The sequence below is a fragment of the Varanus komodoensis genome, unplaced genomic scaffold (assembly GCF_004798865.1).
Source record: "Varanus komodoensis strain SLA01 unplaced genomic scaffold, ASM479886v1 scaffold4, whole genome shotgun sequence".
Classification (NCBI taxonomy): Eukaryota; Metazoa; Chordata; class Lepidosauria; order Squamata; family Varanidae; genus Varanus; species Varanus komodoensis.
In genome coordinates this window covers 56,198,982-56,215,186 of record NW_025335941.1, presented here as the reverse complement: position 1 = coordinate 56,215,186, position 16,205 = coordinate 56,198,982, and the positions used below count along the sequence as shown (strand labels likewise).

General features: G+C 44.9%; 1 protein-coding gene across 1 annotated transcript; it reads right to left on the bottom strand.

The window, feature by feature from the left end:
- Positions 1–2,987: 2,987 nt before the first annotated feature.
- LOC123029554 (high affinity choline transporter 1-like) lies at positions 2,988–15,327 on the bottom strand. Its single transcript, XM_044442701.1, is given in 10 exon segments — positions 2,988–3,777; positions 5,559–5,705; positions 5,708–5,802; positions 7,898–8,051; positions 8,749–8,892; positions 10,035–10,122; positions 10,124–10,181; positions 12,181–12,336; positions 13,445–13,558; positions 14,989–15,327. Coding segments are annotated over 10 exon segments (1,671 nt in total). The 5' UTR covers positions 15,164–15,327; the 3' UTR covers positions 2,988–3,237.
- Positions 15,328–16,205: the final 878 nt, after the last annotated feature.

Sequence of the window (16,205 nt, the reverse complement as noted above, 5' to 3'; positions counted from 1 at the left end):
GTGTGAGGGAGCGCATGTTCCAGGGCAGCGGCATCTGTGTGAGACTAAATGATGAAGGAAGATGTGATTGTTATAAAGACTAGATAGTGCCAGCCTGGGATGCATGGATTTTGTTAAATCCATTCAGTCTGTACTTTGCAGATGGCCTGTTGTATTTCATTGTGGCTCTGTTCATTGTGGTGTTTTGTTTTGTTACCAAATGCTGTAGTTTGTGTGCAAATTTGTCCAGGAGCATATCAACTTAGGCCAATGAGCATTATGTTATAGAAAAATATAATTATAGATATGTCAGGATTGGCTTTTCCATTAGGCAAAGTGAAGAGATCACCTCAATAGCAAATACACATCAGCACACCTGAGATCATCACCTCAGACAGTGTGTTGTTGTCATGAACTTCCTGGCTTTCCCCATCTGTGAGTGATGGACAACACCATCCCATTCCTAGTACTAAAGTAGCATTTAGGAAGCAAACTGTCTTGGACTGGCCCTGACATTGCTTATATTAATATAACTAATCCATGGACATTAGTGCTAATGTGAATTAGCACAACCCCACCCCCAAAATGGGGGCGGGGGGAAGCAGTCTGGAAGTCCATGGAGTCCACATGACTCAGAAAAAGCCAGTCCACTGTGGAAGTCAAAGGATGGAGTCATAGAAATCTAGACTCATTTGAATCCATTGCCAATTTCTTTGACATCCCCATGGACAGCTTGCTTGTGGGAGCCCAGAGAGAGAAACAAGGCCCAGCTTGTTTTACGTATTCATTAATAACATAAGAAAAATTATCTGACTATTTTGCCTGTAATCACTGTGGCAAGGATTGCATTCACTCAGCACTGGAAAAGTGATGAGCTAGAGAGAGATCTAGTGATGCTAGATAGGGAAGGGAGGCTGACAGCCACACAACACGGCTTCCGCAAAAACAGGTCCTGCCAGACAAACCTTGTGGAATTCTTTGACAAGGTTTTGCGATGGCTAGATGGAGGGGATGCAGTGGACGTGGTATACCTGGATTTCAGCAAGGCCTTTGACAAAGTGCCCCATGATATCCTGGTGGAGAAACTGAGGAGTTTTGGGATACACCAAAGCACCGTCCGGTGGATTAGGGCATGGTTGACTGACCAAAAGCAGAGGGTAACCATTAGCCGGGAATCATCGGGATGGCGGCCAGTGACAAGCGGGGTCCCCCAGGGCTCTGTCCTGGGCCCAATCCTGTTTAATCTTTTCATTAAAGACATGGAAGAAGGGGTGAACAGTCTGCTGATCAAATTTGCAGACGACACTAAAACTGGAGCAGTGACCACAACTGAGGAGCAGGTACTCCAGATCCAAAAGGATCTGGACAGACTATGGAAGTGGGCAGGAGACAACAGGATGGCGTTCAATGTGGATAAGTGCAAGGTCTTGCACTTGGGGCATAGGAATGGGTGTCATAAGTACAGGTTAGGGGACAAGTGGCTGGAGAGTAGCACTTGTGAAAGGGACCTTGGGGTATTGGTTGACTGCAGGCTAAACATGAGTCAGCAGTGTGATGCGGTGGTCAAGACGGCAAACGCCACCCTTGGTTGCATAGCCAGAAGCATGGCTTCTAGATCAAGAGAGGTATTACTATCACTCTACATGACTCTAGTGCGCCCGCAACTGGAGTATTGTGTTCAGTTTTGGGCCCCTCGTTACAGAAAGAATATAGTCAGGTTAGAGTCAGTGCAGCGTAGAGCCACAAGGTTGGTGGCTGGTTTGCAGGGGATGGGGTATGAGGCGAGACTGAGGGAACTGGGTCTCTTCAGCCTGGAGAAGAGGAGACTCAGAGGGGATATGTTGGCAACATACAGGTATGTGAGGGGATGTCACATGAAGATGGGTAGAGACCTGTTCTCCCCTGCGGAGGAAGGCAGAATGCGCTCCAACGGAGCAAAGCTCAGGGAGCCAAGGTTCCATTTGGATGCCAGGAAGCACTTCCTGACAGTCAGGACCCCGAGGGTGTGGAATGGGCTTCCCCGGGAGGTCGTTGAGGCCCCATCGGTGTGGGTGTTCAAGGAGAGGCTGGACGTCCACATGGTGGGCATGTCGTGAGCAGAGCCGGCTGGTGCCGGAGGTGAGACTAGATGACCCGGGAGGCCCCTTCTGACTCGCTCTGTTTTCTATGTTTCTGTGTTTCTACCCACCGATGAACTGACTCTAAAAAAGATCCTGGACTGTGCAGAAATGGATAGATTGAGTTTATCATTGAAGGAGAAAGAAGATACTGACTTCTATCAAACTTGGGACTTTTTTTATTATTGGCTAGAGAAATGGGACTTCACACAGACTTAAATACGTTTTTAAAGTTATCATAAATGGAAAAAGAAGGGTGTGGGAGCTGACCCAGAGGGCTCGATATTTTTGATGATGGATGTAGTTTGTAGTGTTTTTTTGTTTTTTGGTTTTTTTTTTAGGATTATAATTTCAAATAAAACTTACTTTTAAAAAAAAGAAAGAAAAATTATCTGACTAGATGAACTAAAGTCCATCTTGTTCATTATTCTGTTTCTAATTGCGTCAGATGATCTTCACACTGCCCTTTTCCAATGCATGGCTCCATGGAAAGTTAAAAATTCAGTGAAAACCATCAATCATTTAAATAAAGGTGGTTGAAACTCTTGCAGGCCAAGGGCAGAATTCCATTGTGGAGAAGTTCCCAGGGGGCCAAAGAAACTTGGAGGGGGAGGCAAAATATTACCATGTTTTAGCATATAGCCCTCACTGTCAGTCACTCAGACTTAGCAAAGGCATTTTGACCATTTACAAAGGGGAAAAATCTAGGCAAAAGGCAGAAAACCACTGTACAGACTATGGTTGTGGAAAGGGAAATGATGGAATCAGGGAAAGCAGTGTGGCTACCAGGAAACTCCAGGGATCCAAAGTGGGCTGGATTGGCCCCTAAGTCTAAGGTTCTGCAGGCCTGAATAAAATACCCCCTATAAGAAAACACTCCAAGCAAAACCATTTCATAACTATAGCACTAAATTGGTCAGAATGCTTTTGAGAAAAGCAACAGTGCCTTGCTGTCCAGGAAGAGCTCCAGCTCTGTATCAAACAGGCATCTGAAATGAAGGGCTTCTAGCAGGGATGGTGCCACCCCCAGAAAGGTCCCACTCTGTTTGTGACTATCAGCCTAACTTCTAAAGTGGAGTAGCACATGGAATAGGGTCGCAGTCAAAGGTCTAAGGGGGCTTCCACCACCTGTGCAGTAAAATTACAGAATACCAGTTTCCTCTCCCACTGGCTTGATGTTCTCCAGTTGCTGTATATCCTCTGGTTTTGCTCTTTGGTGTAAGAAAATGAGCGTTTGGTCTTCCTTAATTGTTTTACAAATATCCCATTCAACAGGAAGGAGGTTTGCCTTAAACATGGAGGCCGCCAGGTATGAAACAGAGAGGATAGTAAACAGGGAGACCAGCATAGTGACCATCTTAAATGGGAACAGCTGAATGTAGGTCCCACCTACAAGAGAGCATCCTGGGTAATGGATCACTGGGGGGATCTTCAGGGAGGGTTCCCCAGCCAATAGTCTCAGCAGAAACCCCAAGAAGAAGCCAGCGGCTGAGCCGTAGGTGTTGGTACCAGGGACAAAGAGGGCACAGCAGAGCTGAGGAAAGAGAAGGGCATACACCAGCTCTCCGCCCAGGAACCAGAGGTCAAAAATGGAATGGGAGTAAAATGCCAGACCTGCTGCCGCAGCCCCAAACATCACCATGGATGCTCTCATTACCCATAATACACCTTTCTCAGTTGCCTGTGAAAAGAGAAAGGAGAACTTTAGGGAAAGCTGAATTCATTTGAAGTTGAATTAAAGGTGAGGTGACTGTGTGCAGAAATTCACTAAAGCAGAGGTGATGAACCTCTGAGACCAAGGACTGAGCTCCATTTTGGAGAAGTGCTCAGGTGGCATATTCCAGAGGTGCCTGAGGACAAAGGCAGGGCCAATGTTACAAAAACACCAGCATAGCTTAGTCTGAAACTCTTCATGCCCTAATAGCTAAGCCTTAGGAAGGCACTTCAGCCTTTCAGCATGCAGGAAAAGCTGCGCAAAAGCTAGGAAAAGCAGGGCAGCGGGAGCTGGATATCTGGAAAGCCTGAGAGATCCCAGGGCCAAGTTTTGCTCTACTGGTCTGAAATAAAACCCCTTCTGTTAAACAAAAACAAACCAAAATACAGGCTTCCCTGTTGCTGACAGAATTGGCTGCTTACCACAAATCCCAAAACTCAAGATGCATTTATTTCAGCTAATGAAATAAGGTGTCTTCTGCTAAGAAGAATTACTTAACTGATTACTATGATGATTTGAATGGCTTAAGTCCATGTAATCTGTCAGCAGATCCCTATCTACCTTCTGCCCAACTTCTCAAAAGGTTTGCTAGTGAAACTTGAGGCAAAGTGGTTTCAGGGGGTGGTGGAGGAATTATGTGATGGACTGGGGATGATGGATCCAGAGAAAGTTAGCAATGCAAGAGAACAAGGCTTTAGGAGCAGAAAAGAGCTAATCAGGAAGAGGGTCCATAGATGCAGATTTACAGCACACCAGAAACTCAGAGGTACTTTTAAGAGTGAAGTGTGCCACTGCTTTCAAAGATTTTGACCGGGCAGGTCTGTCCAGTCCATCTCTACATATTTCCTTTTCCAACATGCAAGTCCACTCAGTCCTGGGTCCATGTGGATGTCTTTTGTATGCTTTTTGGCAAGGAGAGCTGTCCAGGTTATGATTTTTGGATTGTTGTTGTTAGTTGTGAAGTCGTGTCCGACCCATCGCTTCATTCTTTCTGGCGCTACTCGTACTAGCCCTCTGCTCTTCCCCAGTAGCATATTGGACACCTTCCGACCTGAGGGGCTCATCTTCCGGCGTCATATCTTTTTGCCTTTTGGTACTGTCCATGGGGTTTTCATAGCAAAGATACTGGAGTGGGTTGCCATTTCCTTCTCTAGTGGATCACGTTTTGTCAGAGCTCTCTGCTATGACTTGTCCGTCTTGGGTGGCCCTGCACGGCATAGCTCATAGCTTCATTGAGCTACGCAAGCCCCTTCGGCACGACAAGGCAGTGATCCATGAAGGAGGATTTTTGGATATCTTATGCATATCATTCAAAATGAACCCATGCATGGACTAATACGTGTATGTACACATTTCTGAAATGTACAGCCTTTTCTTTGGGTAGGATTCACTTAGTCCTACAAAGAGTAGCCCCATGGGAATAAATAGTGCTTGGTTGTCTTACTCATTTCAGCGAATCTACTTTATATAGAACGAACCTTGAAGAATACCCTTTGCATGTTTTTCTCCTGCAAGCTGTTTATCAGACAAGTTTCTCTTGTTCCTGGGAACATTTTACAAGTCCAAAAATGTAGTGCTTTCCTAATGCAACTCGCATCCAGTCCAGATTCATACCCCAGTGGTGTGGACCAGAGAAATCCATGCACAACAACCCGGATGAGTGAATTTTCACACAGCCCTAGCTAGAACCCCCCTTTCACTTGTCCCTGCATTAGTTGGGTGATGAGCACTCGTAGCAAAGAACTCACCTTCTTCCTGAGAACTTTCCTATAGATGTTGTGAGCAAACATGGAGCTTGCGGAGAGCAAGGCAGAATCCCCAGAAGACATCACGGCAGCTGCAATGGCCCCCAAGCCAACAATGGAGATTGTTGGCTTGGGGGCCATTGGCTTGGCTATGCTGGGCAAAGATAGTGGAGAACTAATGGAAGTATCAGGGCAGCGTCTCCTCTGTCACTGGGAGAGGGAAGGCCGTATCTCGTCTGATTCCAGTCTTGGAAAGGGAAAACACAAGTTTCGTTTTAAAAAGTTGGCTCCATTTCAACAGCCCTGCTTGCTTCCGAGTCCCATTTAAGGGGCTAACCCTTCCTGCCCTAAAGGGCTGAAGACCCAAAGAGCTGATCCCATAATAAGCTGCCTATGCTTTAAGATCTTTAGGTAAGACCCTTCTCCTATACCAGTGATGGCGAACCTTTTAGAGACCGAGTGCCCAAACTGCAACCCAAAATCCACATTTATCGCACAGTGCCAACACTACAATAAAACCTGAAAACTGAGGATTTAGTTTAGAAAAAAATCACAGCCAGTCCAAGTAAATATATATATATATATATATCCCTGGCAGGGCACTAATCGGCCATGCAAAAGATCGGACAAGTTGTGGCTAATGAGTTGCAGCTTGTGACATCATCACCTGGCACCACAACTCCTTTCTGAGCATGCACATGGCCCCTATGTGTGCTGTTATCCGATGCTCAGCTGCTGGGGCACTTGGCCTGCATGCCGACAGAGAGGGCTCTGCCTGGTTGCTGTGGCATGGTGCCATAGGTTCACCACCACTGCCCTAACCCTACCCTGGTGCACACCCCTAACCCTAATATAGGGCTAAAATACCACTGAAAGAGGGCGATTTTGAAATAGTTTTCCTTGAGTAGCTTTTTCTGCACAGCTTATCATCTCGGCCCATGCTAAACACATTCCAAACATCAAAATCATACCAGGACACCTCATTTTTCTAACTCTTACCTAGTGATGGTGAACCTTTTAGAGACCAAGTGCCCAAACTGCAACCCAAAACCCACTTATTTATTGCAAAGTGCCAACACTGCAATCAAACCTGAAAACTGAGGTTTTATTTTAGAAAAAACAACTCACAGCCAGTGCAAGCAAATATATATATATCCTGACCGGCTATGCGAAAGCTCAGATGAGTCACGGCTGATGAGTCACGGCTTGTGGTGTCATTGCCTGCCACCGCGACTCCTTTCCGAGCATGCGCATGGCCCCTATGTGCGCTGTTATCCGATGCTCGGCTGCTGGGGCGATGCTGGGGCGACTGGGCTTGCGTGCTGTCGGAGAGGGCTGCGCATGCCCGCTGTGGCACATGTGCCATAGGTTCGCCGCCACTGTCCTATACCATCGGCATGCATACATTATGTACAAACAAAAGGGAGGGTATTTTCCTTTGTTAGACCTCCAAGTCTAGAATGTTCTCTCTACGGAGGTCTGACATTGCAAACTTTTCAGCGCCATCCAGAAATTTGTTTTTGCTTAGCAATTTAGTTAATTAAAGGTGCAATCCTATGCCATTTTTATCCAAAAAAAGAAAAAAAGACCCACATTTCCCTGAATGCCTCAGCCAGCTTAGTTTGCAGGGCAGGTTGGGAGTTGGCTTTCTCCTGGCAAAGCTTATATAGGTTTGGTTCATGCTGAGAATCATAGACCTCTTTTCTGCCTAACACTGCATTGGATTGCACCCTCCACTCCAATAATTAAATTAAATGCTAGCTTACTTACAGCTTCTGCTTGTGGCATCCTTTTACTATTTGCACGATGACTATTTGTATTACTCTTTCCTTATAATATTGAATTGTTACATCCTATACACCACAAGACCGTATCACCCAAGAGATGGCCAGAAACTGCTGCTTCTGGAATGGAAAATTCAGCAGAGCCCCCCTCTGCAACCTCCCCTGACAAGTCACATTCTGGAAGTGGTAATTTGGCGTTGCTCTCGCTTCTTTCTCATTGCTTAACAGTCATTCCTGCTAGTACAGCGCTGGCCCTGGATGTGCCCCTACTCTTTTGTTTTCTGTTATTATCAGCCACACACCTGCACCCATGTGTGCTGCGCAAAGATACGTATCTGGCATAGCTCTTCATAACACTATTTATAAAGTACCACGTTCTGACCATCGCCTTCCTTGAATCTGGAAGCCTTGTCGAACAAGCTTTCCTGTTCCTCTGCATCATTCATTTGATCAGGACAGAGTTTGGAGCCAACAATGTGTCCAGTAAGAGGGACTGTAATACCAGCATTTCCCAAAACTCTGGACCTGCCCAGCATGTCGTCGCATACCCAGGATTACCTGTGGAGGCTGCAACTGCCCCGATGAGCACAGAAGGGACAGCCATGGCAAAGCATCCCAATCCAGCAAGATAGGACATGAGCCTGGCTTCTCTGAGAGAAGAGACTGAAAGAACCCGCTGGAAATACGATTGCCAGGGGATGCCCCCAAGAACCTGGAAGAGAGCATCGTACAAGTAGGCTCACTGCACTGGATGAAAGGTTCATCTAGCACAGTACATGTTCTCTAACATGCAGACACCCTGATGACCTGGAGAAGTTGAGTCATCAGGACGTGGTGGATTCAGTAGGAGCTGATACTTGCCTACAACAGCTTTGCACTGGGACATGGGAGTGCCCATTCTTAACTGTAGTTGCAACTAATAATCACTAATAGATCCATGACGTGTCTCTCAGCCACTTAGCATTTAACCATGATATTAATTTCAGTTCATGATGAAGAATTGATAGGCCCGTCTGTGGGCTCTTCATCACTTATTCATTAACATGTAAAACATGGAGGTCTAACTCTGAACTTCTAGTAACTGGCTTATGAACATGGCTGTTGTGTTCCTGACTGTACCAAGAACTAATCATCATTAAGTGGCCTATGACTACCCCTGATAGATTTATCCTTTCAAGGCAAAATCCTATGTAGACAGAAAAAAGATCTACAACTGGTTGGCAGGGCATGCTGGGAGTTATAACCTTTTTTTGTCTAAACAAGCATAGGATTGCACCCTGTTCAGATTTGCCTTCCTCTCGATCTCTTACAAAAATACATTTTTTCAGTCCATCTATGGTCTGGCCACGGAAAAGTAATGTGGCAACAAGCACCAATTTCTTATCCACGTTCCTCAGGAATAGCCTTACCAAATATAAGAAGTCATCGATCCATCTTCCAAAATATTGCATTTCTACTTTTCCAATCCAAGGCGCTTGGAATAAGTCGTGGGCAGCAGTAAAAGAAATGCTTTGTGTTGCAGAGTTCATGAGAGCAAATGGGATACACATCCACTTGCAATAAAAATAGAAACGTAACAATTATGTTAATGTTTTTGTCCCCAACTCCCAGCCTTCACAATGTTCCACATGCTTCTACATGGACTGAAGCACAAATGCTCACCAACTGAACTCTGTTAGGATCTGGCTGTTGGCTCCACCACATCGCTAACTGGTTGATACTCTCTAGTTTTGTTCCTGAAGCCAGCACAGCTTGGTTATAGAGAGCCAGTGTGGTGCAGTGGACTGGGACTTGGTAGACGCAGGTTCTAGCCCTCACTCACCCATGAAGTTGGGTGGCTTTGATACAGTTACTGACTCCCAGCCTAACCCACCTCACAGAGTTGCTGTTAGAATGAACTGGAGAAGAGGAGGAACTTGAAGAAGAAAAATGGGATATAAATGTGCCAGTGAATAAATAGCAGGAGGGAGCAATGTATGGATCTCCAGAAGATTCTTCCTACAACTCCTATCGGTCCTAGGGAAGGCATATCCAATGGCGAGGGAAGATGGGAGTCATGCAGGTATGTTATCCTACAACATACCTGGAGACCACATGCTGCCCCTATACCTGCACTAGAGGACTGTGAGGTGCCTGTCAAAAGTCCCAAGACTTGTATCTCTCCACCTTCCTCAACTTTGTGACCTCCAGATGTTTTGGATAGAACCTCCAGCCAGTGCCTCCAGTGGTTGTTCCTTCAGAAAGAGCGTGGGACTTGGAGTTGCCCATCTGGTAGTCTGTGCACAGGCATATGGGTAATCGTCTGCTCACAATGATCCCCACTATGATGAAATATATTCTTATTTAAATTCTAATAACTATTTCTAAACTGCACCTGGACCTATAAAGAAACACACTGAAATGTTATAAAACTTGGTATCCTGTTTCATCTTTGCTGAGATGGGGCGATACATTTCCTCTTTTGGGGTCAGGCACAAATAGATAATTTGTGCCCCATTGTTTTTATGGACCTTGGACACAATGACTCTGCAGATAATTTGAAATCTCCTACAATGGGGAAGATCAGTTTTAAATTTTGTACCGACTGGAGCCTGTAGGGAAGGAGACAACCTCCCATGTGTACAGAATCTGATTCTGTACTTTTATATATCCCAATATTTTAACTGAGCAGTAAAATCACAGTACCAGGACTTACCAAGCTGATTGTTATAAAGACGAGCTGTATGACATCTGTATACGCAACTGAGTACAGACCTCCGAGGAAAGTATACAAGATAACTGCAGGCAGAGATAATGATGGCTAAATAACCTTGGATATCCAAAATGACCTCCATGGTGGCTCCTGTGGAAAAGGAATATCTTGACCTCCAGCAAAACATGCCATGCTGTGCAATTTCTCTTACATAAATACATTTCTGCATAGGATATGTGCAAGAGGGATCCTTAGGAGAATCCTATGTAGGACCACTCAGATGTAGTGTGGCCAGGTATCTTATTTTACATTCCTCTGTTTGAAAGGTGATCCAGTCCAAGTCAGAGTTAAAAACAAAGAGCTATAAGAAAGTGTAGAAAAGCCTTGAAGTCCGCCATTAATAGTTAGCACTTGGTTGGCAAAGGTGGGACTCAGGTTTCCCTGTTTGTTTGTCTTTTAAGGGAAAGCAAATTTGACAGGTATCTGACAAAACTTGGTGTCCCTTTAAAAAGAAGATTTTGAGTTGCAATTTGGTGGATCTGGACTGCAACAAACCCGAGTCTTCTAGTCCCAACATCCTAATTCCACTCAAAAACCCCTTTCTAAAAATAGCCTAATCTAACAATATAAAAAAGCAGACACTGTCATATTGGTCCATGAAGGGAGAAAACACTAAAAAATATTTTGCAGCTGGGCAATATCTTAATCTTGACTTTATTTTCCGGAAGCCGGATGGTACATTTCGTGGATTCTACTTGCTCCAGCTGCTAATTGACTTTTTTGTCAGGTGCCCCACCCAAAGCTAATGTCTAGCTTTGCTAATATGGGGATTTTTTTTACACAAGGCTGTTAATCATTACATCTACTTTTGGTTTCATTGTAACCAGGAGTCTAGAGTTCACTCTTCCTTTTCTGCATTTCCACTACATAACCTCAAGGTGGCACTACACTACAACAGAATGGCTCAAGGAGAAACAGCACCATTTGCCCCATTCTAATATAATACCCCCTTCTCTCATTTCCCCTTTTTAATATAATACTCCCTTTTCTCATTTTCCCAGGGAAGAACTCTGAAAAGAACAGAAGTGTAACTGGAAGAATATGAAGTTGCCTAAAGAGTCGGTAAACCAGTTAGTAAAAGATCGCTAAAGTACAATAAATGCCCTGTGTAAAGCTCATAAAAACATGTTTTTCTTTACTTTCTGCATTCCCAGGAGGCTGAATGTTTCTTCCAAGACAAATCTAGGAAACAGCCCACCAATTTTCAGAAATAGAGGGCGTATCACCATTGCTTCTTTGTCCCCGAATCCTGCATACAAACTGATGCCTACAGGGCCTAGCAGTGACTAACAGCTTCTCCACAGGAGAGGCTTTGAAGCAGCCACTTTCCCAAGATCATTTTCTTTCCATGTGTCTTCCCGGCACCCTGGGGGTTTCTTTCAGCTCCTGTCTACACATTCCACAACATGACCACTAGGTGGCACTGCATAGCAGCGGAATTGAGAAAAATGAGCAATTCTTGTGATGAATTGCTAGCTCCATGGACTGCAGGGCAAAGTGCCTGTTCCTGTAACCAGCTGCCTGTCTCTGGCTGAGATACAGGAATCTTCATTTTGGCCCCAGAGTCTAAGCCCAGACCCTATGCCTCTAACAGGAACCAGTGCAACCAAACAACTTCAGTGTCAGTGGGGCTGTGGATCCATTCCTGATGTTAGTCTGAATTGTAAAGTAGCTATCCACGGTCAAAACTCATGTGGAACACTCCTTAACCGTCCACTGCAACCCAGAGCAGAGGCATGGCTTCCACTGACACTGGAGAGAGCAGCTTCCACTGCTTAGGAACCCTCTGCTGGGAAACATGCCCGCTCTCTGTTTCGTCACTAAATTATTTAGGGCAACTCACTTCACTGCTCATTCCCTCAGTTCCCCCATTTATATAACCGGCTGTCCGAGTGTCAATCAGCTAGAGTGGAGCTGAGGGCCATGAAGGTTCACAGGCTGAATTAAAGCACTTGATGCTTTTGAAAATGCCTCCAGAGTTCAATAAACTGCCTGAGGGATCTGAAACCAGCTTCTGCTGACCATGCTCTGGCTAAGGAGAGGCTCCGCCGGGTTCAGTTCATAATAACAGCAAGAGACATTTAGGTACCTAAGGAAGCAAGAATGGCTGCAAACCAGAACACATCTGCTATCAGTGGTGGAATAAACAGCAGACTTGCCATCACATTCCTATAGGACTCTTGGATTGGGTCCATCAGGGTCACATAGTTCCTTGTTCTCATTGGCTTGACAAAGAAGAGCCCACCTGTTGAAAAATCAGTCATATTGCCATCACTTTTGCATGCGACGGGCTGTCCATTTGCCCTTCTCTTCTAGGGGAAAGAAACCAATGTTTAAGATAAGAAGCCATCAGAACTGTTGTCTAGTTAGTGTTAGGAGAGTGACCAAAAGAAGGAACCATCCTGGTCACTCTTCCACACTATGGTGAGAAGTAATAGCAAATGCTATTTTAGGCAGCATGAAGAGAAGTGTAACTTCCAAATCGCGTCATGTTTTAGTTCCTTCTGCTTAACCCTGCTTGGGCCTCATTTGGAGTCCTGTGTCCAGTTCTGCACCCCACAATTTAGGAAAGATGCAGACAAGTCAGAAAGGGTTGAGAGGAGGGCAACAAGGATGATGTTTTGGACTGGAAACAAAGCCCGGTGAGGAGAGGTTGCAAGAACTGGGCATGTTAAGCCTGGAGAAGAGAAGACTGGGGTGGGGGGGATATGATAGCACTCTACAAGTGCTTGAAAAGCTGTCACAAAGAGGAAGGCCAGGATCTCTTTTCGAGAGGGCAAGGCACAAAATAACAGGAGGCCAGGTCCTAACTCTAACTGAACCTCAGGAAAAGCTGCTTGACTGGCAGAGCAGTACAACCAGTGACCCTGCGAAACTGTGGGTTCTTCCACAAAGCGGGTGCTCCAGGTTCACTGGGCAGCCATCTGACAGGGATGCGCTGAGCAGGGGCTTGAACCTGATCACCCTCTGATCCCTTCTGACTCCATTATTCTATGATTCCAGGGTAGTGTTTTTAGTTAATTTATAACTATCTCTAACTGTGCACCTACGAATATATATAAGTATGCAGAAGTACCCCGCAAAGCACTGCCCTCTTTTTTGATGATGCATACCCTTCTTTTTGTGATTCATGAGTTTTCGTTCTGGTTCTACAGCCCACCTTTCCTCCAAAAAGTGAAATGCAGTAAACATGAACAAGAAAAATCCACAAGAAAAGCAATATTTAGCATGTTCAAAATATAAGGTTTGGATAAGTTTGTATGTATTTCCAAACAGAGCATGGAGGAATAACCAACCAGATTTTTAACAAGTAAATGATTATGTATTCAAACATCAAGGAAAAAAGTATTTACCAACAAGGAGAGACAAAGCTAATCCTACAGGGGCTTGAACCCACACTAGTCCTCTTGAAGGAAGATAGACTAGTTCTGCTGTGCCATTGATGTATGCTCCTCCAACCCCCGTTGCTGAAAGAAAACAAAAGAAAGGAATGAGGTATTAGCAAGTATTATCTATGCTGAAAACATGTGGTGTGTACTATCAGTTTCATGGGCTTGACCTCCTACATTGAATCCTGGGGGTCGGGATTCAGTAGGAATGCTGCAGATAATTCTCTGTTGGAAACCCCTTTCCCCAAATGACCCCACTGCTGTCTTTCGTAGAGCGACCTACAAAGAAGGAATAATTTTGAGTCTTCATTGTTGAAGCATAATAATTGGATATTGGAAAATTATGCAGTTTACTGGGTTAACACACAAGGGTGGGCAGGTGGCCTACCTTACAACCCTTTGTTTGAAATGCTGTCAGAGGACAGTCCTCTATTTGCACATTTTGTCTTTTATCAGCTGCCAAATCATACCCTGGTTTAACGTTGAACAGCCCTAAGATGGGAGAGAAGCAGGTCCCCAGGAGCTGCTGATCAGAGTGAGAACCTGGACTGTGTAGGTATATAGATCACCTGGTCACATTCTTCCCCTAATATAGTGAGGGTTTTTATCCCTATCTAAATTATAGTTGTGCCTTCTAAATTTGAATTTATACATAATGATGTGCATAAGCAACCAGGAGGGCACCAGGTCAAGGAAAGCCAGTTTAATGGACTGGGAGACTCTGAAGCAGAAAAATGAGCCTGGTCTTGTAGGTTTCCCCATTACAGGGTCAAAATCCCTTGCAGAGAAGATGCTGTGGAAATTTCCGTGGCTATTGGAGTGGGGGGAACCTGGAAGGAAAAGGGAAAAATCCGCGAAGAAAGACGTTGACTCTGTCCTTGGGAAAGACAATCCTCAATAGGTATTCTTTGTGATTGCACTATTTCCCCAAATTTCCCATTTTTTCTAGTGGAAAAATTGGATGGCTATTCTCCTTGAAGCCACACACACACACACACACACACACACACACACACACACACACACACGAAGAATTATGGGCCAAATCCAGCCCGCCTGTGGACCCAATCCAGCTCCCCAGATGACCGTGCTATGAAAAATAAAACACACAGCAAAATGTTGCAGCCCATGCTGAGCTACAAGCAGGAGTGTTCCCACTGAGCATTCCTGCCACCAGTCCATGCCTTCATAAAGAGCTCAAGCTGGACATTCCACCAGCTTCCCTATATTCCATTTTTCTTTCCTACTGGTACTCAATGTCCCATGGCTCCTGAGCCTGTCTAATCCAAATTGGACTGTTTTGCTGAGTGTAGGTATCCCCTTAGATTTATCTTCTTATTTATGGCTTTAAAGGTTTTTCTTGGCATTTCTGCAAATTTTGGGGTCCCCTAAATGTGCTGATATTTCCTTCTTATTTTTCAGCAGCTGTTTTGGCTCAGTTCCTGTCAGTAATTGCCACCCAACTTTGCTATTTGAGGCAGTAAAGACGAAGAAATGTTTGTACTTACCTGTCGCTGTGAACAGTGCAATGCAAAAGTTCATGTTTCTGTCTCCTACGATGGCTACTTCACTGGGCTTCTGGCTCTTCTCCTTTTTAGTTTTCCGAGAAGCCCATATTCCAGTGGCTAAAGTCAGGAGATAAAATACAACCAAAGCCACCAAGCCACTTACGTTCAAACCCATTTTCTTCAGTTCTCAGAAACTGACAAATTCCCGTTGGTGGATCCCAATTTGAGCAGCAAACTTATGTGCTTTGTCTAAGAGATCTTTGAGAACTATATCACATATCTGCTGTTTCATGTACAGAACAGACGACACTGCAAGCTGTTAGTCCAAGAAGTCATGAAGCACTGTCTTATCATTACATCTGGGTCAAAGGTGCATTGCATTGCTCTTATACAGGAACCGGAAGTACAAGAGCAATGCAATATTGCTATTGGTAGTTACAAGCGCAGTATTTGTATAGTAACTCCACAACAACTTCCCTTTTTTACATATGATTCAACAGTGAGTAAACAATTAGCCTAAAAACAGATCCCAAACAATCTTAAACATAACGTACTGTACCATTAGTAAATAGTCTACAGATTAAGTCTATCTGGAGGTCTTGAAACTCGGCCGCTTCGCAAGGCCACAGGGAATTTGCCTGGTGAAGGCTGTTTACTTCCAGAAGGTGTTGATAAGAAACTGTCCTGTTTCCTGAGTGGTGTGTTTGGTACAGAAGAACTTATTGGTATATGTGGTTGCATTATTTCATCCTCACTGTTTCCTTCAGATATGACAGTAGCCTTGTCTCTATATTGCTTACTTGGTCCAGCAGGACTAGGGGCATTGAACACCTCCGGAGAATCATGAGCAGGACTCTCATAAGCTTGTGAGGTGGATTGTTCTGCCACTCGCAGATCCACTCGATTGCGACGGTAGAGACTGCCATCCACATCCACAACATAAGAGCGAGGGGCAACCCTCTGAACACAGGTACCCAGTCTCCAGCGACCAGTCCTGTTGCCAGGAAGTGGCTTCATACAGATTGGCTCTCCAATGCTTAGTTCTGGTAAATCTTTGGCAGACATGTCGTATGTCAGTTTGGAGATTTGTTTCCTCCGTCGCAATTTCTCCAGAACACCTGTAACCACACAAGGTTCGAGCAGTTTGTGGGCCACAGGCAATGATGTCTTCAGTCTCCTTGACATCAAACGCTGTGCAGGACTACTGTCCATGCCTT